Consider the following 27532-nt stretch of genomic DNA (forward strand, 5'->3'; position numbering starts at 1 on the left):
TTAGAGTAGAAAATGTTTGGATACCTGAGTTCTTAGAAAATAAGTTCTTCATGCAGTTAATATCATTAAAAAAGTATTAATAATTCATATTACTAACCTTTTTTGTAATGCAATTAATTGATGTCCCATGTCTATGTATTTAATCGGGAGAAAGAAAACGACTAAAACGAGAGAGATCAACGATTCATGGAGTGAGCATGCTAGTGGACAAATTTCATAAAAAAAAAAGAGATTTTTATTTAGGCTCCATATGTTTCATGAAATATTAATAATTTAAAAAGTATTCTCTTAAAAATGATCTCTTATATCATTTGAAATAATTAGCCAATAAATTTTTTTAAGTATCTACTCTAAATATTTTTGTGAACAATGAAAAGATTTCGTCCATTTATTTGTGTAAGTGATATAAGCATAGTGATATAAACAATCGTTTTTAAAAAAAATATTTTTCAATTTATTCATTTTTCGAGAAACAAACGGAACATAAATTTTATAAAGTACATATAATTTCCAGGATAAAAATTTCACTACTGAAAAAGAAGAGCAAATTCCATTAAAATCATTTTTAAAACTGATATTTCGTTTTTTGTTTGCTTGCCCGAAGCGTTAAAACTAAAAAAAAAATCACTCGCTACGAAATTTACCCAACAAAACAAATCTAACAAAAGCTAATGCGAAAAAAGGGAAACATTTAGGCGGCGTGACCACCTAAGTCCAAAAAAAAAAATTCTCCGCCCACGAATGAGCTCGCGCGGCGACACGTGTCCCGCCCCGAGCTCGATCTGCTCGAATTTTACTCCGTGAAGCCGCGAACTGGACCAAAACTCACCGCCCCCGGGTTCGCAAATGATCCGCATCGAAGCCCCGAGGGAAGCGATCGCGAACCGGACGGACGGCTAAAAACCCTACCGGCCGGCAGCGAAATTCGCAGCGCTCCGAGGGGGAGCGGAAGAGGAAGAAGCGGGATGGAGATGGAGATGGAGATGGAGATGGATCCGGCGTCGGGGCGGGAAGGTCCCGACGGCGATCGGATCGACCGGGGGAGGAAGCAAGATTTGCCTCCCGACGACGACGTCTGCCCCATCTGCTTCGGCGACTTCACCGTCCCCTGCAAAACCGCCTGCGGCCACTGGTACTGCGGTGAGTTCTTTTGCCCCTTTCTTTCCTTTTCTCCCCGGATGAGGTGCGAGCAGAGCTACCGAAGTAGAACACGATTATGATTGCGGAGTGACCTTGTAATCAGCCTCTGACGACCGTGTCGTCTCGTGTCTTGAAAGCATCACGTGCGCCTCGTTTTCGATGCCGCAAGGTCAAAATTAGTTCCTTTTTTCGAACGAACGCATGCGTATGAACAGGGGCAATTGGCCCTTGCCGAAGTCCCTGTGATGCTGTCTCTGGGTAGTACATCGCAAGTGCTCTTTCCGAAATATGGCTTGTGATTACGGTCTGATGGCTACGAGATTTTGTGAATGCAGCCAGTTGCATTTTGCAACTTTGGAATTATACTGCCACGTCGGCGCCTTGCAAGTGTCCCATGTGCTCTCGCAGCATTTATAGACTGACGCCGCAGGAGTCGCTTCTTCATCGGCGCGAGGAGGAGATTGTTAAGGTTCTATCAGATGTTCATCGGTACAATCTCCTTTTCGTCGGCGGGGCGCGGGGCTTCGTCCAGGTTTGTATGAATCTACGAGCCTTCCATTTGCATCCAGAGTATGACAGTATCTTGATCTGAGAAAAGATGTTTAGAAACCCCTGTCCCCATTAAGAAAGCAGGGAAGAAGGCTAACAAAAAGTGGAAGTAAAAGAAGGGTGACCTTCTTGAACCATACGTATTAGCAATTGGTGGATTTGAAACATGTCGGTGTATTACCTATACTTGTTTCTTGTTTGGCCACTGTGAACATCTCATGTAGCATTTTCTTAATGCCTCACTACATATATCGAGGCCTTCTGACATGCTTGTCCTCCTGCCCTTACAGAAAGTGTATCAGTTGCCATCGTATGTCAAGAGATACCTTCTAGGAATGCTGGATCCAGATAGACCTCATCCCAGTGTTTCTGAAATTCGCCTTATAGCAGTAAGACATCCTTCATTTAAGCCCATCTTTTCAGTCTTGATTTTTATATCCAGTTCTACCACTGCATTGGGTTGAGGAGTGCTTGGTGCTTAAATCTGAAGCATAGTTTTGTTGCTGATGCCTGTGCTTGTCTACCAAAAACTATAATTTTAAAGGAGCAACTTTTGATATACCAATGTGTATGTATCCAATATAATCGTGACTCGCCATTTTGTATATTGACTTTTGCATACCTTCTTTGTATGCCTAGCTTTTCCATTTTGGAGAAGGAGTAGGCGGTCTACTTAACAGAGTGGGAAAGTGTTTGTCATGACTCGTCATTTTCATTTCCCCCCTGCTGGCATTATCCATGAAATCTATGGTCGTTTCATAGAATCTGGCGAACATACAGAATGCCAGAACAAATTGTCTGGGTGTTGCATCATTCGAATAAGCGGTGATGATGCAGTGGAGAAATGACATATAGCTTTGTGAGTATGGAAATGACAAAGATTCCTTGTTTTTCTTTCCAATGCATAGAAAAGCGGTTGGATGCATATCTTCTAGGTGATGTAATCTATTTATTCGAGGAGGCAAATTTTGGATACTTGTTTAGCCCTGGCTTCAGGATTCACATCAAGCACCTCTTAAGCCTCTCCATGTGCTTTAGCAGTTGTTGAGTTTGCATAAATTCCATCGAATTGAAGCCTATAATCATACTAGATTTCTTCTATTTATAGCATATTAGGTTCACCAGCGCAGTCCAGGGTGAGAAAAAGTAAAAGGGAAGTGATGCAGATATGAGCCCACATTGCTTTTAACACCAGTACAGCTCAGGATTTAGAAGACCAAAGGCAATAAGGATACAGTATAGCTATTGAGAAATGTTTATTTACAGTTGGTTAGCGGTGAACAGTAGACTTAATACCAGTACAGCTGAGGACTTGGAAGACAAAAGACAACTAGGATAGATATCGCTAGTGAGGGAGGTTTTTATTTACAGTTGTTTAGCGGTGAACAGTAGACTGATCATGGGAAACTCACTAGCTCAGGGACTCATAATGATAGGCCTTTCTGTAGGGCCTAATTAATATTGAGCTATGTGATTCTGAAATTGACGAAAGTATTAAAGAAAATATGTGTCTGGGTGGTCTGTGGGCTAAAAGGGAGTACCGCTTGTATAGACAGGGCTGCCCAGCTCTGTTTTTCACCTTTCTTTTTAAGTGGTTCTATGAGATAGGTTAAAACTGTGTCCATCAATCTGTCAGATCTGCTGCTCTTTCGGCTGATGATTGAGTCATAATATAGTTATACTAGGAACATGCCAAAATGTAGGGGCCTTGCTTGTATGTAAATGAACATGCCAAGTGGGTCTTCGAAGTCTTCAAGTTGCATAGCAATAAGCAACCGAAGTGGAACTCTTACAGTCATTTCTTCTTCTGGGTGGTTGGATACATTGTATTATTCCAAATTGTCAGAATTTGTTAGTCTGCCATCTTGCAGATGTAACTCAATATGTAAGTTCCTGGATAGTGTGTTAGATACACTCATGGTATCTAAAGCTGGTGCAGCCGTGGCAATTGTTTTTAGTTTGTATGAATATATTTATGAATTGTTTATCAACTAACTTTTCGGATTGAGCTCTTAGCATTTGGGCTTCTGTCTCGTGATTTGCAGATGTTACTGAGTGCTCTGTATATGGCTACACCTTTTGACTTCATTCCGACAGGTGAGTTTCTCTCATTAGTGGGAGCCAGAAAATTGCCGCTTGAATGATGAACATCAGTGTCAGGTCGTTCTTAACAAGACACAATAGATAGTTAACATTTGTCTTTGGTGGGAGCCGAACTTCTTCGATGCCTTTCCTCCTTGATTACTTGATGTTTGCATGCCCTGCATACTTTGATTGGAAAACGTGTCTGGTCATGTGACTTTCGTTTGTGGTGACTGGTGAGGGATTGTAATACAAATTAATGGGAATGGCTTTAAAAAAAAAAAGATGAATTGCAAAGGCTTTGCTGACAACCCTACTCTTATTTGCAAAAATCCTTGTGTGACCCATCTTTTCGTAGTTTAGTTGTACCTGGACACTGGGTGAACTTGCTATATTGGGCTCTCAAAAAATGGTAGAAGATGTTCGTTTATTTTTCCTGGGTTCTACTTGATCGTAAGAACTTTTCGATTTAAGAAATCAGCTGAACCTTGAAACTGGGAAGAGAAGGGGAAATCAAAAAGGAGGGTGTAGTCTGTGGTGTGCTTCACTTTTTCTCATGAATGGAGCAGACAACACTGCAACTGCGTCATTGATAGCCGTTCTTTTTCCTCCTTCATCTGAATGCCAATCTGTATTGAAGGTTGCTACGGCTGTTCTCTTCTAAGAAGATTTGCTATCTGATAACAGTCCATTGTCTCTGTTGTACAGGTAGATTGGGTATTGTGAGAGTCTTTGACTACACTGCCGTTCTACTGTTTATGATGCTACGTCTAGTCGGCTTTTTTCAGAGACGACGGCTTGCCCAGCGCGTGAGGGAGTTGGGCGACACCCAACTAAGGCACGAGTAAACCACGAGTGTTTTGCATGTGCATTCTGCAGCTTCTGGGTTACCTGTATATATGGTAAGAGTTGACACGAGTGTTGAGTCATTGGGATGGGGTCGACATTCCATGGTTTGTAAATAAAGATTATCACAGCGTATTTACCACTTACTTTCATTATGAATCGTTCCATTGGTGCAAATTTTTAGTTGTGATTCTAAAAGAGAATGTTGCGCAAGTGGGTGTATTCAGCGAGAAGAGAAACTGGCGTCTTATCCAAGTTGGTGCCTAATGTGGATGCTTCTAGTTCGATTCCTTCCGGGGCACGTCGTGTAGATGCTGGATTGAAACGAGCGAGTAGCTCGCCCTACAAATTCTCGGACATATAGCGGAGTGGATGCGAGGCATCTTGGCCTTGAAACTACCTATTTTTTGACATACTTTTATTAAAAATTGACGAACGAATTGTAAAAATTTCTGACCGGGTCTAAAAGTCCTTCGACAAATTCTGTATATTTTATTCATTCACGATTCATAATATGAGATCCACTTTTTGTTCGAGATGACCATGATAGGATCATGTTCTTGTTCTATCTACTAAAAGTGCTTGAGGTTATAACGTATCTTACGCCGAACTACTTAATAGTATTTAAAAGAATTTTATTTGCAAACTATTTTTCTTATTCTTTATGTATCTATTCTATGAAAAAGTAATATAGGGTATTTAATTCACAATTTCCACGTGGGTTTAACAATTTTGACCGACACAATATGTCTGTTTCAAATCTAGTGTCTTTTTTTTATTTATTTCATGGGCATTTGAAATTTCATAAATTGAGATGAGTTGATGAGTACACATAATGTGTAAATTTTTTTTGGTAAGGACACATAATGTGTAAATTGTTCTTTACACAAATCAACCTTTGTGTCGTTGTTGATAGAGGTATTTATTGTTCAATTTTATGGGAACTAGCTAAATGGATCATGATAGATATCATATCGTGGAAAGTAATTACATGAACTTGTAATAGAAATTCGATTGAGACAAAGGATAAGTGGGCGAGGCTTTTAACCTATGACATGATATAAAATCTAACATATACGATCTCTTTTTCTCTTTCTAATATTGACTCTGACTTTTAAAAAAAAAAAATTATATAAACAATCTTTTACAGCACGCATAATTTGATTATTTAAAAAAAATTAAACATGATTGAAACTCTTATAAATTGCAAATATAGACATGCATATTCACATGTAACTTTTTTCATTTACCCCGTAGCTTTTGTTTTTTTTTTGGTCGAAATTTACCCCGTGGCTGAAGGGACCAGGGAGCAATGGTGTCGTTCAAACTTCAAATACCCAATCCTCGAACCGGGAAAACTCGCACAGCCCCAGCGCGCATTGCACAGCTTCAGCGGAGCTTGTAGTGGTCGCAGTCGCAGAGCAACACCTCCGCGATCGCCGCCGGAGCTTCCCGCCGGAAAACTCGATCCCCTCCCTCACTCGAGTGAACACCAGATCCGATCTTCAAAATCAAGCACACGATCGTCGAACAACTCCAGGAACGACCGTCGCTCGAGAAAGGCTCGAGATTAGGGGCGAAAATGGGACCGTCGGGGGGCGTTCGCGCGATCTCGCAGGAGGCGTTCGATGATCTGGTGAGGGAGAACATGGAGGACCTCGGGATGGACCCCGCGGAGGCCCTCCAAGACGCCATCGAAACCCTCTCTCTTCAAGGCGTCGATCTCACGGGTCTCGATCTCTCTCAATCCCTCTGTTTTGACGATCGTTCCTGCATTCGTGATTTTGTTTTTTCGTTTTTCTACATCAGGACGTTATCCTGTTTGGTTCTCGCGCTAGAACAGCGACGCTAGTAGTCGGTTGACGCATTTAAGGATGATCCTCGGTTGAGGCGTTTTGTCTCCTCGTTCTGCGTTTGTATTTTAAGAAAACCTTGCGCTGGTTGTGGATCCTGTCATCGAAGGATGTCCAGGGAAATCCTTCGTTCGATGTGTAAAATCTGTCATGTTCTAGAACTGGTAGTGATGCTCATCTTGAGTTCTGATTGTTGATGCTTTGAAGTATGTGCATGTTCTCACATTTTCTTAATACTCGGACTGGGATGGTGGATCTGATAGGTTATTGATATCCTTCTCACTAAATGTCGCCATAACTTAATCTCTCAGGGATTGTGACATGCGCACCAGGAGAGGATGGTGCCAAAGATAATCCAGTGCTACAGTGCTTGGATGGGTTGAAGCGCATAGATTCAGATTTTAAGATTCCAATTCATGATAAAGAGGTGCACGGCGAGTTTGTGGCATTATTTGATCGGCTAGCTCATTTGTGTGTTGAAGAATCTGGAAATGCAGCCATTGCGATGAGGAATGGTGGAGTAGAATTGGTCTGTTCCTTCTGTTCTAAGATCCCAATTGAGTGCGACAGTGTTCTCCTCTCATGTCTGAAGGCATTAACACCATTGCTTTACGGTAAAAGTGCTTAATCATTTGTCCTCCTTATATATGCTTAATTTTAGCAAGTACACCCTTTATGATGCAGTTTGTTGTAATTTCTTATAATATGATTTCTAGCTGGCCTAGCTTGATGCACATTGCATTCACAATCATACGCTTCAGTCCATTGTCTCTTCTGGTTCTGGCTCATTCAGGAAATGATCGCGTGGGTGGCTCGATAGCAGCTGCATTAGTGGATAACCTCTAATCTCTCTCTCTCTCTCTTGCCTAATTGTCAAAATTACACCCCTAGCTCCTACTTAGCTTCTTAAGCTTTTGGGCACATGCAGATGATAATCCTTTCCTAGGAAATAATCAAGACAGCAGTAAACTATCAAACTGTCCCATGATCATTATGCTCCAACTTTACATCTGTGGTAGCAAACCCCTAGCCATCACTGTCGCTGATCGGTCTACATTAGTAAATATTGGACAAAATAGACTAATTTTTTTTTGAGACTATTGGTTTCCAAAGTCAAATTTTGATGATCTGAAATTGATAAATTTTGTTATTGGGGCATTTATCTTTAGCTTCTCTCACGACATTTTCTTAGCCGAAGAAGGCACTGTTGTTACCATTCAGGGGCAGTTAGAAAAAATGGTTTTCTCTTGTAAAGTTAGGCTTGCTTGTTAATCAAATACTTTGGCTAACGTGTGGTGGTTTCTGTGAGCTTGGTTGATTGCTTTATACTTTCTTCACTTTGACTTATGAAACAATGATTAAATTTTCTTCATTATTAGGTATCTAGCGAGAGAAAACATCCAAAGCAATTTGAATTTTATAGGGCTATGAAATGGAGGACTCTAACGAGAGAATAGAATAATTTGAGCAAGTAGAGATGAGACTTAGAATTAAAATTGTCTATATTCCAATGGAAAGGGCATCTATGAGTCATGACCCTCCTATATTTCCAGTTTGGGAGGTTTACTTGTGCAGCCTTGGTCCATGGGGTATTGCATAAGTGATATGTCCCACTAACTTAGCCTTTTATTGGTTAAATTGCTTCATAATACGTAGTGGCACGAGCAATTGCAACTTGTACATAGCAGACAAATGAAGTTGTCCGGATCCAATGCGTGTTTCGAATCTGAAATTAGGTGTGAGGGCGTCAAACTTTCATCCTTTTTTTCTCTCCAAGAAAATGTTGTAATCAGTGTCTGCTTTTTCCTATTGTTGCCGTTGTTACATTTACATTACAGGTCTTATTCTTACCTAACATGGCAGGGTTTCTTACAGATATTCAGAGCACAGAAACATTTAAAAATAGCGATGGACCAAGAATAATTGTGGGTATTCTCAAAATCAGCAAAAATTTTGAGATCTTGGTTAATGGTTTTGCCACCGTCGCTGCAGCTGCAACTGGGAATGAGATCCTCAAGGAATCCTTCATGGAACTGAAAATTGATGAGCTTATTATGCAAATACTAAGCAGGCAGAGAGAAGTCTGCATCCAAAGTGTATATGACGCCATATGTGCTTTATTAACAGCGGATGATAATCGTGTTGTGGCTTCTCAAGTGAGTAGAAACTAGTTTATCTTCTTTGTCTTTTCTTTGTTTTCCTTGTAATTTTGTTCGCATCTTTAGGGTTGGATGTAAAATGGGAAATCTAGTGTATGGTAGAACTGCTAGGAAACTGGTAGCTTACCCGTCATGGAGTCTGTTTTTCATTCGCTGATAATTTTGTCAGTCTGATGATACTGTAGCTTATGTTGATGCTGGTTGGTTGTCCATAGTGTTGCATTTTCTGAGGTTATCTGTGTAAATAGCCTTTTGGTAATTAATTAATTCGTAGCCTTCTTCGAAATGTACAAAACTCAGTAGAAAATTGCAATAATGCTTGGTAAGCTATGTGTAATCTTAATTCAAATTGGTGATAGCTAAGCTGAAACTACCATAAGTATTGTAGGATGGTCTTTTTGATGCAACAAAGCGCAGGTGTATGGTTATGCTCGGAAATTTGCAAAAGCTGGAATCGCAGGAGCCCTGGTAGACTCACTCCATGAAGGGATTACCTCACCCAGTCTAGTTTCAGCATGCATTGCCTTGAAGTCTATTGCTGTCAATGTATGTATCCTGTGCTTGATGAATCCACTTAGTTACTAGCTTTGATATCTGACACTTAGTGGGGCTTAATCTACAATATAAATAATTCTTTCAAAGGTTTTGTCCATTCAGTTTCTTCCGTGCTGCAGCTAAGTTCTGAGGCTTAATAATTTAGTATTTGATAGGATCTCTTTTAAGTGTAAGACTGATTTTCCAACTCGGGATTATTTTTGCTGTCTGAATGGTGAAGGATGGTGAAAATTGCAGGATGAAATTTGTAAATATATTGCAGAAAATGGTGGCATTGATGCACTTCTTCGTTGCATTGATGACAGTGGAGAGCAAGGCAACAAATCTATAGCCAGAGTCTCCTGCTCTCTGTTGTCTAAGGTATGTAGTGCATCAACTCTTTTGAAAATTTGGATTTCATTTTATCGATTCACATGGTGGTGAAGTGTTTTACTCATCTACACAGTAATGAGCATTACAGCACACAATTTTTTTTTTCGTCAAATTACAGCACACATATTTGAAAGGTTCCCAATTAATATTTTTCAATATTTTTTTGGATGTTTTGGTTACCTAATAATATTCAGAGACATATTTTTCAATATTTTTCTGGATGTATTAGTTACCTAATAATATTCAGGGACATCTACTAGCAGACATATGAAAGTTGAAATACCAATTCAACATATTCTCGAAGAAGGAAGGGTCCAGAGGGAATGAGTTATTTTTATCCACATGACAATCTTTTTGGCTTTTTCAACCATCTCATGCTCTATTTCTCTTTCTGATTGCGTCAACATTCCCTGTGGTTTCCTGTACATGTTAGCCTCAAGTCTTGTTTGTATAGAGTTTCCTGCACTCAATTCTTGTCATTACATGCTTGGGGATCAGTTCGAGTGCCAAACAGTTTTTAGAGTAACCGGAACTGGAAAACCGTCACCTGAGAAGTGGCATAACAAAATGGAACCAAACAATCTGCTTCGGGTACTTTGGAGGACCTCAGCTTTTTCTATATCCATCATTAGGGTCTCTTAAGAGTATCATTTGAATGTGATCGAGGCTCAGACAAACTGTTTGACTGTTCAGCTGTACCCTTAGACTGGAGAAACTTTTCAACTGTGCTCCTGGCTTCATTGACTTGACTATTTTAAGTGGACTAATAGAAAACCAGATCGAATGCCTTGAAGTCTCCTATTAGATGAATATGATCAGTCCTATTTATGTACTCGGCGCCTGTTGAAGGTTCTAAATTTAATTGTTCCGTTAGTTGGCAGGAAGCGATGCAAACAAGAATGCCATCATTGAGAAGGGTGGATTTGATAGGCTCATCAGACTGTCTTCCCGATTTTCTGAGGATCCTTCAGTTCTGCAAGAGGCAAGAAACTATAAATCATTGTCTTTACGAGTACCATGGCTATTCTGATAACTTCATCTATCCCTCACGCTGGTGTGACTCGATATCAGTAACATTTAAGATACTTTAAGTCAGAGTTTTAAGTTTATGCATTAGCTTCATTTATACACTAAATGCAGATGACAAAAGTCTTGCCCTTTTAAATTGCATTATCCTGTCATTTCAGTATCATAGAATGTCTTCTAACATGATCCTCTTGATGGTGATTTAGGTTATGTATATAATTTCAGTGCTCTGCTTGAGATCTTCAGATAATGCAGCCTGTGCTATTGAAGCAGGAGCTGGAGATCTTGCTATGCAGTCCATGCAAAAATTTCCTTTAGCACAACAATTGCAAAGGAGCTCCTGTCTCATGATCCGGAACCTTGTTGTTAGAAATGCGGAGAACAGGTAAGTCTCATAAAGTCTACTAGTTATGAAAAGAAAATGCATATTTTTCCGTATAGAGTGAGAAAATTACATACAAGAACAATAGTAATCTACAATTATGACTTGTCAGAATTATTCATGCCATGTATGAAGTTATATTGAGGTTAACTTTGGCGTTGAACAGGACTCTCTTGCTTAATAATGGGATCGAGAAGTATATAAGAAAAGCAAAGCAAAACCATGAAAGCTGTAGGGATGCTGCTACAGACGCACTCAGAGATTTGGGGCTTGATGATTACAACTTGTAGCCCCTGCACTGGTAATGGATTTTCAAATTTGCATCGCATTTGAAAATCTCGATAACTGCTTCACTATTATTTTGTCGATCTTGAGATGACCTGTTCCTAAAGTTTTGGTCAACTAGAGAGACATTTCACTCATCTTATATGTATCCCAACATAGTGTCCGTATATGCACGGTTGTAATTCTGAAGCGCTTTGGTTAAAGGCGAAGTTTCTATCTTAAAACCCCATTGAAGATCTCCCAAATATGAACGTCGGAGACGAGCTCAAGAGCTATCTAGGCGGTACAAGCTTTGGACCGGAATAATTCTGGAAGCTGTTCGACAAAGAGGACATCTATATAGGGAATTCGCCACTACAAATTTCTCTCCTGTAATGCGTGAAGGTGTCTTTTGTTCTTTTAATGATTCCCTTGGCGGTGTTTTCTTTCTTTAATATCAAACCCTTTGTTTTTTAGAGGAATCTATAGGCGTGTCAATAGCTTAAGTAATCTTAGAAGAATTTACATGTCATAGTATAGTCATCGTCGTTCGAGTGCTATAATGTGCTGTGGCGGTGATCATTTCTGTCTGGTCCTTGGGCTTGATCAGTCCAGTGGCCTAAAAAATCATTTGTGGACTCAAAAACATTTATGTGCTATGGGCAGTTTGGGCCCAGATCGGCCTTATGAACAGCCCGATAAAAACGCTGGCCCAAATTGAGGCCCACCTTCAAGCTTTAAGGCCCAAAAAGTGCATCCCAGGTCTTGACCGATAAGGCCCATCTTAGGACAAAACATACCATGAGGCCCACACTAAAGCCCACCTTCGGACCGAGAACAAGGCGCACGGCGGCCCAAGTGTGGGCCCAATAAGGCAAAATATCAAACCCGATATAGGCCCCACTAGAACCCAAGATGGACCCATGGAGGCCCACTACGGCCCAAGCGTGGGCCCAATAAGGCAAAATAAAGGCCCAGAGCAGAATCGGCAGGCCCACGATTTGTCCTATGAGGCCCGTATTGTGGCCCAACTTCAAGCCCAATGATACAGTAGGGCCCCAATATGCCCGCGTTTGGCCCAAGCAATGGCCCTAGACGGACCAAAATGTGAACCAAATAAGGCCCAACCTCGGCCACATAAGGCCTCAATTGTGTCCCAAAACAAGGCGCGCATTGCGCCCAAGCCTCAGCGCGATAAGTAGCAAATTCAAGCCTAATTGGGCCCAAAAGAGAGCCGAACAATGAACCCAATAAGGCCCACAATGGGTCAAAATCTGGGCCCTATGAGGCCCAAACCCGGGTAAAATCTCAAGTACGATAAAGCGCAAAACAGGGCGCAAACCTTGACACTAATATGCCTAAGTCAAGGGCCCAATTTGAAATCCAATAAAGGCAAACATAGGGCCCAATAAAAGCCAACATTAGAGATCAAAGCGAGACCAATTCAAGGCCCACGTTGGAGATAAACCTGACCTAGGGATGATACGGCCCAAATTTGGGCCTAAGCTATCCTCCCCGAATGACGCCCAACTCGACCTCACATAAGGCCCCAATTGGGGCCCAACTTCCTCAACTACGAATCCAACAAAGGCACACGAGGAGCCCATTTTAGGCCCAAATTCAAATCCAATAGGCCTATATTACAACGTTAGTTGGGCGGGCTGGATCTGTTCCACAGGTTTTGCTCATTTGGGCCCAAATTTGAGCGTTGCGCCCAATATCATTACTGCTCTGGCCTGGGCAAATTTTGGGCCGTTGGCCCATACCAGAGCCTTGACCAAATTATGGTCTACACGATGCCGAAAATTGGGCCCACAGAAGCAGAATAGCGGGGGCAGGAATGGGGCCTGTATTCGGCCCAGATCTGCCCACAAGGCTCGAACCGGAATCGATTAATGGGGATTCAAGTGCAAATATGGGCCGACTTAACTCAACGTTTCGACAAAAAAAAAATAAAAAATCAACGTAGTAATCTCTGACCTAAGAAAGAAAAAAAAACTCAATGTGGTAATCAATTTATGGGGCCAGATCCAATGGGTAGACCGAAAAGGACAGAAAAGACGGCGGAGGGTTCTTACTCAATTCCACTAAAATTGAGCTGACTCCCTGCTCAGATGGACTGAAATCATGCTGGGGGGGCACACTCACGGGGTCGACACCAATAGCTAAGTGTCCCCCCAGGAGAGAGGCCCTGAAACAGACAAAGGCCCCTACATTAGATTTAACCGAAATGACGAGATAGTAATAAAAAAATGTCCAGTTCCAAAAAAGTCCTCCCTGCTCATGCCAATTGGGCAACGACGACTAGTCACAATTTCCTTACTGTTCCCCCCCGGGTGTAAACAAAACTCTTATCCTAATGTATTTCAACTGTATTATAACTGCAATTAAAAATTTTGATCTGATCCCTGCCTCCAATCTATACAGTTTGGTTTGCAAAGACTCTTTGTGCTTTCGTCTGCAATAGTGAAGCACCTGCCAGCCAAAAAAAAAAAACACAAAACACAGGGTAGAGCTATTAGAATATCAACCTGACTCAATAACTGCGTAAATAGCTCAACCACAATCCAAAATTTGGTTTCATGACCTTTTCAGGAAATTAATTTTTCCCATGTCACAAGAATATATTGCACGTGCATGGCACATGTGCGTGCATACAATGATGTCAACCTCAAAAATTGCGAAAACACAACCACAAGAACCGACGTCATAACGTCACAGAAACAGGATTACTACTCACGTAAAAATAAAACAAAGGATCAGGTTCTTCTGGACATTCTCATTTTTACCTTGAAACAGTAACAGGTATCACGGCAAAACAATCTCTTCTCAACAACGTTAACACACAAAGCTGCCACTACATATAGATACACCCCCTCAATAGTGCAGGCTGCAAGAAGATGCTTGCCATTGCCAGAAAGAAAGAGAAGCTCACCCTTACTACGGAACAGTATAGGATTTGAAGACAGGTAGTAGTGTGTATCCTATGAGACTCGGATACTTTCTAAATACCTAGGCCGATAGCTTGTGGTGAAGTAAAGAGAAGTTATAATGGAAAGTAGTATACAGACCTGTTATGGAAACATCTTCCGATATGCTGCCTTCTCCTGTTCGCGCCTCTCAAAAATCTGCCAAAAGATAAGTGGAAAAGTCCAGTTCAATATGATGCGAAGCTCCTAGATATTGACTTTAGCAAAACAAGAGCTAACCTTCTTCTTGGCAGCATTAAGCTCTTTCTTGATCCCACCTGGAGAAAGTGACAAACAGGAGGAAGGGTAAATGGAATGTCAACCAAAACCTCAACAATGCAATATATCACGATTTCAATAGTTAACTTTTCAACTTCTGAAGTGCAAGCAAGTTTCTACTTTTTCAAGATGTCCACTCTATTTCTCCCCAGAAGCAACACAAAATGAGACAAAAAGGGGTACTCGTACACATAGACCACTCCTGATAACCAAGTTTGGCCAACAAAATTACCAAACCTAAGACAGGTGACAAAAACAGCTGTCTAACCACTACCGAACCAAAATATAATAAATAAATAAAAAACAATGTAATGATACGAGAGACAGACTACCTTGGCTTTCCATTTTCCATAGTCAAATGTTAATCTTTTCAAAAGCCTAGATAAACTGTCAGGCTGTCAGCTAGTTAGATATGGATATGCATACTTTGGGGCTTGTCGTGAGTTGTAGCATTCCCACTTGTTGAAGTGGAAGCTAATGGTTACTTATTCAAAAAGAAAAAAAAACAAAGAACTTACATATATTGCAGTAAAAAATTGTTCCTTACCATCATTTGGCTCCAATTCTAATGCCTTGGAGAAGCTTTCCGCTGCAGCATCAATATCATTAAGTTCCATATGAGCCTGACAGATAAAAAATGAAAATAGCATGTTAGATTGCAAATGCACCCGCATGTATTCATCCATGAGAACATAGACCACAGCAGAAAAATTGGCACATTTAGGAAGGTGCCATTTCAAATATCCAAAGTATACAAAAAGCTTAGAAAACTTCACGGTCAAATAAAGGCAGAGACACTGCATCAAACTAGCTAGCACACAGAAGATAACCGTGAAGCAGAATTGTGACAATCAATAACTTCTCAGACACAAATGACCCAAATATTTGCCAGAACCACACCACCAACCTGTCCCTGTCGAAAATAAGCTTTTGCATTGTTCTCTCCATCACGTACTGCAAATTCTGCATCTAACAATGCTCCCTTAAGATCACGTTGTTTCAATTTACAAGCCTGTTCGCAATATATCAAGCAACTATTATCAGACCATACATTTAGGGCCACCATTAAAAGAAGATCGAGCAGAAGCATGCACGAAATTCAACCAGCAGCATTTATGTCCTGATAAACTCTGAGTAGAAAGAAACTGCTCACAGAGACACCGAAATAGAATCTCTAATATACTTGGATGCTTCTTCAAAGCAAAACCAAAGTGGTATACATAAACTGGTAGATGGTCATACAAAATGTTTGTGAGAAAGAAACAACACACATTCATTTACAGGCACGCAAAATCAATTGGATTCAATAGATCAAATTCAACGATTGTAACCTCCAAATGGAATCAGAATGCTTTGATAGAAATCATCCAGATGGTTCATACAGAAATTGCATAACGGAATTGAATTTTTATGGTAGATACAACAATAAAGCAAAATCAATTCAGCGGATAAATTTTGGAAAGCACTATTCTCTTCAATATCCTGTCCCCTTTGAACACAAAGAATATTTGTGTCTCAAACGTCATTGATTAAAAAAAACCTGCGAATATCATTAACTTCCTTATTTATTTTAGCAAAAATCTGGTATAGGACGACGACCTCGTAGATGGACGGTAAAAAAGTATAGAAACATGAAATTTGCAACTTACAGAACTATTGGTGAATATCTGTGACTTTGTTTTCCTCAAAGATGAACTCTCAACTGCAAGATGCCCGAAAACTCGATTACTTCAGGATAGCATGGACTAAATCAAACAATATACTATCAAGCAAGAAGACAATAACCTTCATCAATCCCTTCCTTCTCCCAGCAGATATCCAGATAGCGCAGGGCCTTTCGGTACTTTCTGAGTGCCATTTTGTAATCTTGTTTCTGCTCATATTAGAAAAGCTCTCAAAATTAGAAGAGATGTAAAAAGGACCAAAAACAAAAGTATCAGAGACCATAATCAAGCAACACAAGAAAAAAGATTGTTAAGATCTCCTCGCTCATGGAGATATCAACTAAAGACGAGCCTTCCACCACTCACCGACCAATAAATGAGTATTTAGAGCACTTCACCTTCTAGAGAAAATACGGACATTCCGTTGTGAATCTGACAATAATTTAGCTGCATCTATTACCTTATAATTTTCATTCCCGAATGCCTTGATAGAATCTACAGCATCCATCCACCAAGAAAGTTCAGCACGACTCTCATCAAGATCAGCGGGCCAGTCGGGATAAGTATCACCATCCTTAAAAAAATTTCTAATGCCATCATCTGCTCCAGCAGGAATTTCTCCACAGTCAGCAACTGCAACATCTACGGTAGGACAGTCACCGGCATCGGTTGTAACATGCTCGACCGATCGGACCACTCCCATTCCTTTGACTACCCTCCCAAACACAACATGCTTTCCGTCCAGATGGGAAGTGCGAGTTGTTGTGATGAAGAACTGGGAGCCATTTGTGTTTGGGCCAGAGTTTGCCATTGACAACATTCCCTTCCTTTCATGTTTCAGTTCGAAATTTTCATCCTCAAATTTCAAGCCATAGATAGATTCTCCCCCGGTACCATCGCCAGCAGAGATATCTCCACCTTGTACCATGAATCCTTTAATAACACGATGAAAGCGAACCCCCTGCAATAAATCCAGAAGAAGCATTGGAAACGGACTATAATTTCTTCGTTTAACCTTCCAGACGAGAAGAACCATCTAGTCACTCTGTAAAAAGTAGGGCAGGAGTGCTTCGATGAATATGGAAAATATGAAGTCAAATTAGGGAGTCATCTGCCCTAACAACAGAGAACTTACAGAAATATTCACTGTTGTCGAGGTTCAACCAATGTACCATGAACTAGGATTTATAAAAAGATGAAGAATCTTCTCTAATCCCATGATATGCAAAAATTGACCAAAATTACCTATGAGTAAGTGGAAGGCAATAACAGCTCTATTATCATGATATCTCAGCTTCTCTTTCTTTCCCACAACAGCAAAAGTACAAGCACTGCTAAATAATTCCGTATCCGATAGCAGACCTTCAGTAACACAACGAATCAGAATGCCTTGAAGCGCTTATTAGTCCTTCTCAGAGGCAGAGGAATGCATTCGTGCAACGAGAGGTCAAGTTTTCACATCTAGCCAATCTTTCTAGACCAAATCACGCATACATTACGCGCTATCTCCCGCGTATCAGCAATGACTCATCATCAAACCAATCAGAGCCGCTCGGCACCATATTAAGACAATCACTCGCCCCCTGTCCCACGATATTAAGACAATCACACCGTCCGCAAAAGTATCAACCTCCACTCACAACCGAAGCCGTTGGAAACGCTCCTCGAATCCACAGACACCGCTCCATACTATCAAACCTCGAGAACCAGTTCCATTCAACATCGAAACGACGACGGACCGGCATTCCGCGCGCGCGCAAAAAGCGCCGCCGACGCGCCTAGAAACGAATGGGGGGGGAAGGAAGAAGGACGACTGACCTTGTAGTGGAGCGGGAAGCCGGTGTGAGGACCAGCGCCCTTCTCGCCGGTGCAGAGAGACCTGAAATTCTCGGCGGTCCTGGGGGCGACGTCGGTGTAGAGCTCGGCGACGATCCTGCCTTCGAGCTCACCTCCGATGCTGATGTCCATGAAGCACCTCGGCCTCGCCATCTCCGGCTCCCGCTCGCTCTCTCCCTCGCTCTTCTAGACCTCTCCGTCTTCGTGGAAAGGAAACGGAGCAGCAGCAGCAACCAAAAAAAAAAAAAAAACCCTAGCGGAAGCAGCGATGGCAGTAACTGCTCCCCCCTCGCTCCTTATTTATATATATCCTCCACGAGCGGCAACTCAGCCAAATCGCTGGACCATGTCATTGTCTCTCTCTCTTCTGTGCAAAAACATATAAATGCGTCGCGCTCGCGCTCTCTCTCTCTCTTCTTTCTCTCTCTAGGCTGCCTCTCCTGCGCGTGAGCTGAGCGCCCGCGAATAGAATATGCAGCGGCTCTTATCAACTTTCTCTCTCTTCTTTTCCCTTTTTTTTTTTTGTCTGGTTGCGGCGACGATCGATCCCCGTGACGCGTCTAGAACATTCTCTTTCGGGGGAGGGGGAGACCGAGAGACCGTGCTCGCTTTGCTTTTGCTTTGCTTTGCTTGCTTCCGGTTGAATTCAAAACCCTGCGATGACCCCTTCCCCCTTTGCTTCATATATAGCGTGCGAAAGGCATCGTTTTCATCGCCGGTTTGGGGGCTCATATATGCATTACGGAGAAATCATGGAGGAAAAATGAGGACTATATCTATACATAGCCCTCGTGGACCCGAGCATGTCCTTAAAAGGCATCTTTCAACTCTAAAATGCTAAACTCGGGTATTTTATCAAAAGAGGGAAGAAAAACTCTCCTAAATTAGGGAGTTGGACGTATGAGCACAGACATGTTAAAACAAGGAATGCGGTCCTATCAGCTCGTCAGGTATATACACCTGGATAGACGGGATGGCTCCAGTCAAAAGTTTAGACTTTTAAGGACATGATTAGGTCCAAAAGGACTATATATATATAAGTGTGTGTGTGTGATTGGGAGTGGTCCCTTCCTGAACTTTAACCTAATATGTAATATGATCCTTGAACTTGTCACGTGTTAAATGTAGTTTTTGAACTATATGAAGATATGAAGATATTTAATGTTGTCATGTCATTAATTTAAGTTCGAGAAAAAAAAATTGGTCTATGGACTAAATTGAACATGTAACAAAAGTCTATGAATTACATTAAACAATTTGAAAGTTTTGGGATGACATTGCACATTGGGCTAAAGTTTAGGAACTACATTGCATATTGTGTTTAAGTTGGGAGACCATTTATATCATTTTCCCTTCGAAAATAGAGTCACCTACGTACGTTGCTTGTCATGGGAGTTCCTATGGTACGCCCACTGTCCAATATCTTGTTCAGGCCTTTTTCTCTTCGATTTTCAAATTGCCTTTTTTTTCTTAGCTATAATCACCGCATCATCAATGAAATATATAGATCGGCGTCTGTTCGCCGATTCGCAAAATCAACTCCTGGTCCGCACTTGGTCCGATAGACCTAAGTTCGGATCTTGCATACATATGTAGATGCATTCGCGCGCACATTCTCGAGACCATCGTCTACATGTGCAGACACGGTCGAATTGGACACTGAGAGAAGACAAGAAGAGAAAGGGGACAAACGGGTCCCACGGAGGAGATGATGCTTATTCCCTTTGTTATTATATGTTTTTCTTGTTCTAAGGCTTCTCGCCGATTGCTGGATGAAGTAATTAAAAAGAGGGCATGCTTCTTGTCTTGGGTGTATTATTCATTGAGTACACGCAAAGATGACTTGTCTCTCGACTCACATTGGCGCTGGCTCGATGATGCTTTTTGCTTGCGGATCGGAGTTCTTCCATGATATGTAGTGGAGGTTGGGGGCCAATGCAATGCAAGTTTCATGCAGCTGATCGAGAGGCTTCTTTTGCAAAATCATGCACGACGCTAGTAGGTGAGCTCACGACCACAATTTCGTTTTGGGAGTGGCTGCCCTCCTGCCCATAACAGGATCGAGCACCTATTGTTTTTGCTGTTTTAATAATGCAGCTGAAAACTAGGAGCTAAAGAAAAAGGTGCATTCCTTTGGAGTTCCCTCAAAAGAATAAAGTCGACCAACTTCCTGAAAATTTCACTCTACGTTCTTTGGTAGGAAAACGAGTACCTAGTTACTTTTGCTTTAAAGTCCTTTGTTTCTTTAGATATCGTTCTCAAGTGTCATTCTAAACTAATTTTCAAGTTTCGAGACGTATGCATTCTGTGGCATCAAGTCGAAAGAAAATCCAATCGCAACATCCATAACGGTTTGCAGGGAATTATTCTTGCGTGAAAATGTGTAATTAGAAAGTAAATAAGGGTCTGGAAAGATTTGGACTTAGAACTTGCAAACTGTTCTAAAAAAAGCTTAAACTGTTAGATAAAGATATAATTTAATATTTAAATATTCTAACGATCTTAACAAGAACCAATTGGGAATGCCGAGAAAGACGAACGAGGGAACCAGATAAGATACAAGGTCAAGAGATAAGCCCCAATGAACTCAACGGGCTCAACGAATTTTCAGGGATTATCGAGATTAGTTCACGGACTCAGAGAGAGAAAGGTAGACGAAGCACACATTAGAATTCATTCGATGTGAAGATTCTAAAGCTCTTAATGTCATGTGGGTCTTCTCTTCCTGAATTCATTCTTCCCTTCGTGATTGGAGAGGAGTTGGAGCCACAGAAGCCTTTATGAATCCGGCACCAGGTACGACAACAACAAAGGCCCATCTGAGAAAGGCGAGAGACAGCATTACACGAAAGGCTTTCTGGGCCCAACACGATAGGATGAGGCCCACGAAGGGCTTTCTAAAGTACATATGAACTGTGCCTTCGAAAGCGGTGGCTGGTACAAGAAAAGCTGACTCCCATCACACGGAATTTTTCCTCCTTCAACAATCAATCCAATTCCAATCCTTTTGTCCTTCCAAAGACTAACTTCGAGCCAAACCCGGGTGCCCCGGACCTGGCCTACGAAAGCAAATGCTCGCGACCATGTTCGTTCTCCCGCAATCGATCCATCGATGATGTTTCGAGTAGGAAGCTGACTTCTTGCATCTTGCAATAACTTGGACGGGGCGAGTACCGTTAGAAATGATTACATGTTCGACTCTTTACTGTGACTAGCTTCGGTGGCGCACCCCACGCGAATTCGACTGGAAAAGGTCATGTGATGTGGCCGCGTCCTACGAAATACGGTCAAGGTAAGCCAGTGGCCACGACTTCTTCCTTCCTTCCATTGTGGCCGGAAAGGTGAGACAGATTTTCAAGTGAATGGCCACCCCACTTTGTTCCCCTTTTCGCTTTTCCTTTTCTCAGCCTCTCTTTTTTGGCAGTACGATCTTTTCCTCCTCCTTGATTCAATGGTCTTTATATTTCACTCGAGAAATAGTACCTCCCTTCCCATAATTTAAAATGCGTACAAACATATATATAAATATGTTTACGAATATATACTCGCATCCGCACGAAAAGTAAACCGTGTCGTAACTAGTAAAATTCTATTCGAAAAAGCTATGCTTTTCCATAAGTTAAGGGAGCTTAGAAAAGAAAGGAAGGACGGACCGAACGCGCTTCTTTCGAACAACAATTTGCACAGGGCTATCATTGCCCGTCTATTATTTAAAGGGTTAGAAAATCTAGAGCCCAAGAATGGCAACTAAGCTACGTAACTCTTGGCATTGTCTTTTATGCTAGAGTTGGAAAAGTATTAAAATGCCATGTGCAACTCAATGCAGATGGTCAGAATCCGCAGAGGCAAAGAAGCGAAGAATAATGAGTATATTCAAATTTAAAGCCAAGAAGAGCCTGTGGACCTCCTACACAGTAGCCATATCAGCTGCAACATTTTGCAACAGCAGTGTTCTTGAGATACTAGTGCCCTGAGACAGCTTATGTGCTATATGAATTCTTGAAAATGTTACCTAAATTGGTCCTGGTCTGACTAATTTAACGTTAATGTTTAAGCAAAAGAAATTCAAAGGGGGGGTAAAATCCTGAATTCCTCAATGAGATGAACCTCTCAAGGATATTAGAGATGAGAGAAATGGATCATTTTGCAGATCGCCTTCACAATAGCCCGGCTATGATTTCTACCAAAAGAATGCAAACATCATAACTGAAGGAAACAATTAAGAACACCAACACAGCTATCAAAATCAAAGAGAGATCCAGCTCTCACAGAGAGAGAGAGAGAGAGAGAGTGGAAAAGAACAAACTCCGCAGACGAATGAGATTTTGTCAAGATTTTAAGAAGTGCCATCTCCATGTGATCTCCTCTGCAGCTGGGGCTCCTCCTCTTCCTCCTCCTCCTCCTCTACCTTAATCTCCTCCGCGGCCTCCTCCTGGGCCGCTTCCTCGGCGCCACCGCTAACGGCGGCGGCGGCCACCGGCGGCCGCGGGGGAGGGGGGTCGACCCTGCCGTCGAGGCAGGCGGAGCACTTCCTCTCAATCCACCCTTCGAAGTCATACTGGCCGTGACCCATGATGGGCCTCCCGGAGCACAGCCTGCCGATCATGCCGGCTATCACTCCCAGCACCGTAATCACCGCGAGGACCGCAATGACCGGCCCGACCGAGCCGCGGCCGGCGTGGGAGGTGTAGGCTTGGGACGTCACGGGCGTGGGCGGTGGTTGCTCGTACAGTGGCGTGGCGGTAGACATGCCAGAATCAACGGCAAGGGGCACCGAGGGAGCAAAAAACCCAAGGTGTATTGGGTCGTCCTCAGGGAGAGTACAGAGAAAATAACCGGTGAGGTTCTGAGAGGTTTAAGAGGTTTTAACTGAGAGAGACAGACGAATTTGAGGATGGCATAAAGATGAAAACTTTGGAAGTGGGCTTCGGCGGATTAGGGAGATAAAAATTTGTGCAGGTAGACATTATGATTCATGGGGATTGTAAGCGAAGAAATTCTTTCACTGGGCTTTGGAGCTTTTAGGAAAGGGGAGAGAGAGAAGTCACCCCTCGGTGAGGAACCGATTACAAAAGGGGAACTTTTTCCGAGGGCTTGAGTTTACTTTCCTCCTTCCTTTCCTACATTTCCACCTCTCCTTTTGCTTTTCTTTTCTTGAAAAAAAAAAAGAACAATTGGGAAGAGGTCCAGTTGATCTGTGATGATCTAAGGGTCAAAGGTAAAGTGTGCACTGTGCAGAGCGAGAGAGAGAGTTGGAGTGGAGGAGGGGCAAAGCCCAAGAAGCAACCTCTCTTTTTTTTATAATCTTTTTGATAAAATTTTGGAATGTGGGGAAGAGCTTTCTCAGGACCTTTTCTAGTATGGGGGGAATTTATGACTTCCTTCCGGGTTGGCCACTATTTGAATATAGCATGGCCATCAGAGGTGCTGCTTGTTTTTTGAGGTCATGCACCTGATCTGAAACCGAAAGAGTCCTTTAATTCCCGAATTGAAGTATATATTCTTTGATAACGAAAAAGAAAGAGGAAAGAATTTTGCATTTGAAAAACAAGGTGTTAGCTCTCTTTCACATTATAATTAAACATTCCACGAACCTAAATATTCCATTCGTGAAGAACGAAACGTTAGCGTCATGCTTCTTTAACTTTAAAGGGTGTGTTTTTCCTTGGACAAAAAGAAAGAGTAATGAAACTTTTGGTGCTAGGAAACTTATCATATGACTCCACGTCTCATCTTTTTTTATTTGTCTTTTCTCCTCGCTCATAGCAATAACAGTGAAAGAAGCAGCAAGGGTGGTACTGCGTGTCACGCCCCTTTTCTCTATCCACGGAAAATACGAGAAGAGAAAACGACAAGGACAGGACATGATGTGTATGTCAAAAGGCTTCATAGATGAGCTTTGTTTCACGGTATGATGATGATATAATGTGAAGAATCGATTTGAGCACCTGATATGATGAATCCCAGTCTCTTTCTTCTTGTGTTTCACCGCCTGAAATTGGTTGAGACCCTGTTGCAAGAATCGTTCGAACGAGCGACTTCCTAGTCTCTCCTGGAGCAAGAGACGGGTTAGATGAGATTGGTCCAATGGTGGTGGTCTCTTGCTGATCGGTTTGAAATGGGGCCCTGCTACTTACTGCACCGAGGATGGTGCAGATTTTGAAAATGGGGAGGGACTGTTTATATGTAAGAAAGGAAGACAGAGGCATTTGACAGATGTTGTAGGCAGAGAAAGGCCAGTAATCAATCAGCAGGGAGAATCTAATCGGCAATCAGAGAATAATGTCGCTCTGGGGTGACGATTTCGATCAGAGGACCTCTTCTTGATATTAAATTATTTGGGCAGATCCGACTAGGTCAAAAGCATGCATCTTAGGGAGAGAGAGGGGGAGGGGATGGCTGGTCAGGCATCTATCAGCTTTTTCCTTGTATAATGTCCCTGGAATCCAAGCACTCACCTGTCGATCTCACTATCCTTTTAGATTTTTGACAGCATTTGTGCATTTTAAAACTTTTTTAAAACAGGAAGTCCATGTTTCAAGAGAAAAGAGGAATATCTACCTCTCAGATGTTCTCATTTGATCATGTCTTTGGACATCTAGTGAGGATAGCACAACTCAACATAGGAGCACCAAATTGATAATTTGTAGATGTTGCACGACTTTGTTTAAGATGACAACATGTCCCGTTTATTTCACTAAATCCACTTTAGTTCACGGAGCCACACTTCTTCCTAATCTGCCCACTCTGCCCGGTGAGGATTCCGACATTGCCTAGCTTCACCATGGAAGCGGCGAAATCATTGAAGAACAGGGTGGGGTTGGTGGTGTAGTAATTGACGAGCGATGCGGTTCTTGCGTCGCCGATCAGGGCTTGATCCGACTCGAGAAGACCCGAATTGTTGACCAGGTTGGCGTAGTAGTAGTTGTCGAATGTGTCCACGGTGGAGTCGAGAGGGGCGAGGTTGGTGTTGGAGGCATCACTGTTTGGGCATACGCTCTGGAGGCTCGATAGGAGGGAGGTGTCCAAATTTGGGTCGGGCTTGCCGGATCCCTTGAAGTCGAACAGCCTCCTCTTGAAGGTGAAACACTGCGCAAAGCCTATGGTGTGCCCTCCTGAAAGCGATTTGGAAAAATTAAGGAAACTTAGAATTGATTACCTTGTGTATATACAGCGCTTCCACGTGTACCTTGGTTATCTCGTCTCCTCAGATTAATTCCTAATACTCCAGTCAATCCTAGTTTCAGCCAAAAAAAACAAAATCCTTGTACAAAAACATCACGTGCTCATGTTGGGCGATCAATGAAAAAGACAAGGATTTCACATGTTTGCTCGGAAAACTCTTCTTTTGTTCAACGCTATCACAGGTTCTGTCCTAAGAAAGCCAGAAAGGACTGAAATCACATACACCTCGATTTGTTACTGCAATTTAACATCTTCGGAAAACATGAATGTCGTCAACAAATATCGAGATCCATCTTGAAACCCACCAAAAAAGCATACTTTCTCGTATATTTTTACATCATGATGATTGCCCTCGCCACGTTACTCATGGAATGACTCCGCACAATATTCTTTTTTGGGATTACTGTGCATGCAAAAGAAATTTAAGTACCTGAGAGGACTGCAACATCCTTCACCTCCAGACCCTTTGAAGTGAATTTAGCAATGATGTTGTCCAAAGGCTCGATAGGCGACGGTATCTGTTCATTAGCCGACTTATCGCTAGCCGTGATCCCATCTTTTCTGCCCAACGGTACGGCCCAATAAGGCCCACCTGACTAAACTCCATCGATGCCAATTAGTTCTTTTTAAGTGCCTATCAGCTTAGGAGCTGTGTTCGCTACTATATGCGTGAAGAAGAAGAAGAAGAGAATGGGGGTTTAGTAAGTACCATATAGACGGCTTCTCTTGCAGCTAGGGTGAGTATATCAGTGCACGAGACGGTGCAGGGACAGAATTTCTCAAGGTCGGTTTTTATATTGTCGATGACATCGAAGCCTCGGAGAGAGTTGCGATTTGGCAAGGCGTTCTTCTCCCCCTTCATGTCTATGGTGTCGTCAAGAAGCACGGACCCTTCGCAGCCCTAACATCGATCATGTAGTATCATTTAGTGTCTTAGAGATACTATAGCCCTTGAGTCCGGTGACATGGTTAACCATGTCACAGTATCAAGTAGCAATGCAAATGCAAAACAAATGTTGTGAAGACTTTTCCTGGTAAAAACATGACAGAAATGTCTCTGCCAAGTCGCCAAACCAAAAAGAAGCAACAAAACTCAAAAATTTGCAATGAGCAGCCATCTTGACGACAGTGGGATCGAATTACTTACATCGACAATGCAGTCATGAAAGTGTAACCGAAGAAGAGAGGCAGCAATCCTCGTATCTTTCTTGAAGGCTACCAAAACATTGTATCTGACGATCATTTCCAAGCGAGGGCAGGACCTGTCGTAATAATACGGAGAGAGCTGGCCCATCCGGCTATAATCAGGAAAGGAAGAGACTACTAAGTTCAAGCTAATCAATGTGATTTGGAATAGCCAAAAGTGCTTGGAAGCCATAGCTTGCTCGACTTGACTGTGTGTGACAAGTGAAAGAAGGGAGGTGGGCTAATTTATAAGCAACATTAAGTGAGCTTAAACGAAGTTTTATTGGCTGAAGATTAGCAGTGGTGACTCCACTATAGTTGCTAAAACCCAGTGGCCACATCCACAACTTGAGTTTAATCAGCAGCATTAGCAGCCATGATGACGAGAAACTTCACCTTAAAGGCGATAAACCCGAGTTCCCTAAATATCTTACATCATGCGTTGTTATCCTTTTAATGCAGGCCTTGACTTCTGAATCGTGGTGGGTTATTGTACTCTGCTTCGATTATCGTTGGAACGGCTCTTAATTGAAACAAGAGCCGAATTTTGGGCGAGCAAACCGAACACGAGATGGCTGCACTTGTTCTTCACTTCATGAGCTGGAAAAGTCTGTTGCGGTAGATGTAGATCCGAATTCAGCTGAGCAATTGGAAGATTCTTTTCTTTCTTATTCAAAAAGAGTTGGGAAAATGCAATCCACGTGCTTGAGTGGGTGTTTTTCTTTTCGGTACGTCTCGTGCTTGTTCGATGATGTTTGTTTATACGAAGTGGAAGGTTAACTCAGCCATCACATTGCCTGGTTCGGCACTACAGATTTCATTATCATTAAGCGGAGGATGACATATGAGGAATTTTCATGCCTTGTATTTTGATCTAATTTCCTTGGAGAATTCATCAAAGGCTTTTTCTTTTCTTGTCTTCTATCATTCTCCTTTCTTCTTCTTCTTGCTGGAAAATTTCATTCAAAGGTTGAAAGAGTGACCAGCTGAACTTGAACAAGCACCTCAACGTTGAGCACATATCCCCTTCATTTTTTTTTATCTGATTAAGGTCGGGGAAATTACCAAAAAAGTCATGAATTTATTGCACTTGTGCCAATTCAGTTTTAAATCTTTCAATTTGGCCAATTTAGTCCCAAACCTTTTAATAATTTACCAATTGAGTCGTTTCGGCCAATTTTGGTGG

The 27532-nt window shown here is 42.0% G+C and overlaps 4 protein-coding genes across 5 annotated transcripts; 1 reads left to right on the top strand and 3 right to left on the bottom strand.

The window, feature by feature from the left end:
* The first annotated feature begins 731 nt into the window (after nucleotides 1-731).
* LOC115672683 (uncharacterized) lies at nucleotides 732-11473 on the top strand. The gene is made up of 13 exons (XM_030594571.2): nucleotides 732-1140; nucleotides 1476-1672; nucleotides 1980-2078; nucleotides 3735-3786; nucleotides 4480-4578; nucleotides 6192-6347; nucleotides 6782-7084; nucleotides 8346-8626; nucleotides 9047-9175; nucleotides 9422-9544; nucleotides 10431-10538; nucleotides 10789-10967; nucleotides 11131-11473. Exons 1-13 carry the CDS (start codon nucleotides 966-968, stop codon nucleotides 11252-11254), a joined length of 2025 nt encoding a protein of 674 aa, XP_030450431.2. The 5' UTR covers nucleotides 732-965; the 3' UTR covers nucleotides 11255-11473.
* A 1975-nt stretch (nucleotides 11474-13448) lies between these two features.
* On the bottom strand, nucleotides 13449-18216 carry LOC115672712 (peptidyl-prolyl cis-trans isomerase CYP40). The gene is made up of 9 exons (XM_030594622.2): nucleotides 17959-18216; nucleotides 16601-17101; nucleotides 16262-16349; nucleotides 16126-16178; nucleotides 15384-15488; nucleotides 15024-15099; nucleotides 14438-14475; nucleotides 14300-14356; nucleotides 13449-13703 (listed from the first exon to the last, which is right to left on the bottom strand). Exons 1-8 carry the CDS (start codon nucleotides 18127-18129, stop codon nucleotides 14303-14305), a joined length of 1086 nt encoding a protein of 361 aa, XP_030450482.2. The 5' UTR covers nucleotides 18130-18216; the 3' UTR covers nucleotides 13449-13703; nucleotides 14300-14302.
* Nucleotides 18217-22065: 3849 nt separating this feature from the next.
* LOC115672715 (uncharacterized) lies at nucleotides 22066-23455 on the bottom strand. The gene has a single exon (XM_030594626.2). The coding sequence runs from the start codon at nucleotides 22724-22726 to the stop codon at nucleotides 22313-22315; it is 414 nt and encodes a 137-aa protein (XP_030450486.1). The 5' UTR covers nucleotides 22727-23455; the 3' UTR covers nucleotides 22066-22312.
* Nucleotides 23456-24511: 1056 nt separating this feature from the next.
* LOC115672713 (peroxidase 10) lies at nucleotides 24512-26865 on the bottom strand. Of its 2 annotated transcripts, XM_056304956.1 has the most exons (5): nucleotides 26743-26865; nucleotides 26309-26459; nucleotides 25871-26062; nucleotides 25592-25757; nucleotides 24512-25091 (listed from the first exon to the last, which is right to left on the bottom strand). In XM_056304956.1, the coding sequence occupies exons 2-5, from the start codon at nucleotides 26453-26455 to the stop codon at nucleotides 24685-24687; spliced, it is 912 nt and encodes a 303-aa protein (XP_056160931.1). In that variant the 5' UTR covers nucleotides 26456-26459; nucleotides 26743-26865; the 3' UTR covers nucleotides 24512-24684. The 2 variants fall into 2 exon arrangements, with proteins under 2 accessions (XP_056160931.1, XP_030450485.1); XM_030594625.2 differs by having other exon boundaries at nucleotides 26309-26822.
* Between the last annotated feature and the right edge of the window lie 667 nt (nucleotides 26866-27532).

The sequence above is a fragment of the Syzygium oleosum genome, unplaced genomic scaffold (genome assembly GCF_021117445.2).
Source record: "Syzygium oleosum isolate NSW1041296 unplaced genomic scaffold, Sole_v2.1 Sole_v2.33, whole genome shotgun sequence".
Taxonomy (NCBI): domain Eukaryota; kingdom Viridiplantae; phylum Streptophyta; class Magnoliopsida; order Myrtales; family Myrtaceae; genus Syzygium; species Syzygium oleosum.

Bases quoted from the DNA above. Each gene is read 5' to 3' on its own strand.
- LOC115672713 (XM_030594625.2), bottom strand. From the start codon at position 26,539: ATGGCTTCCAAGCACTTTTGGCTATTCCAAATCACATTGATTAGCTTG. The intron at 26,063-26,308 runs GTAAGTAATTCG...GATCGATGTTAG, and splicing joins TTCATGACTGCATTGTCGAT to GGCTGCGAAGGGTCCGTGCT. The intron at 25,092-25,591 runs GTACTTAAATTT...AATCGCTTTCAG, and splicing joins GGATGTTGCAGTCCTCTCAG to GAGGGCACACCATAGGCTTT.
- LOC115672715 (XM_030594626.2), bottom strand. From the start codon at position 22,726: ATGTCTACCGCCACGCCACTGTACGAGCAACCACCGCCCACGCCCGTG.
- LOC115672712 (XM_030594622.2), bottom strand. From the start codon at position 18,129: ATGGCGAGGCCGAGGTGCTTCATGGACATCAGCATCGGAGGTGAGCTC. The intron at 16,179-16,261 runs GTTATTGTCTTC...GGCATCTTGCAG, and splicing joins GAAGGAAGGGATTGATGAAG to TTGAGAGTTCATCTTTGAGG. The intron at 15,100-15,383 runs GTTGGTGGTGTG...TTTATCTGTCAG, and splicing joins CTTATTTTCGACAGGGACAG to GCTCATATGGAACTTAATGA.
- LOC115672683 (XM_030594571.2), top strand. From the start codon at position 966: ATGGAGATGGAGATGGAGATGGAGATGGATCCGGCGTCGGGGCGGGAA. The intron at 3,787-4,479 runs GTGAGTTTCTCT...TCTGTTGTACAG, and splicing joins TTTTGACTTCATTCCGACAG to GTAGATTGGGTATTGTGAGA. The intron at 4,579-6,191 runs GCGTGAGGGAGT...GCTCGAGATTAG, and splicing joins GAGACGACGGCTTGCCCAGC to GGGCGAAAATGGGACCGTCG.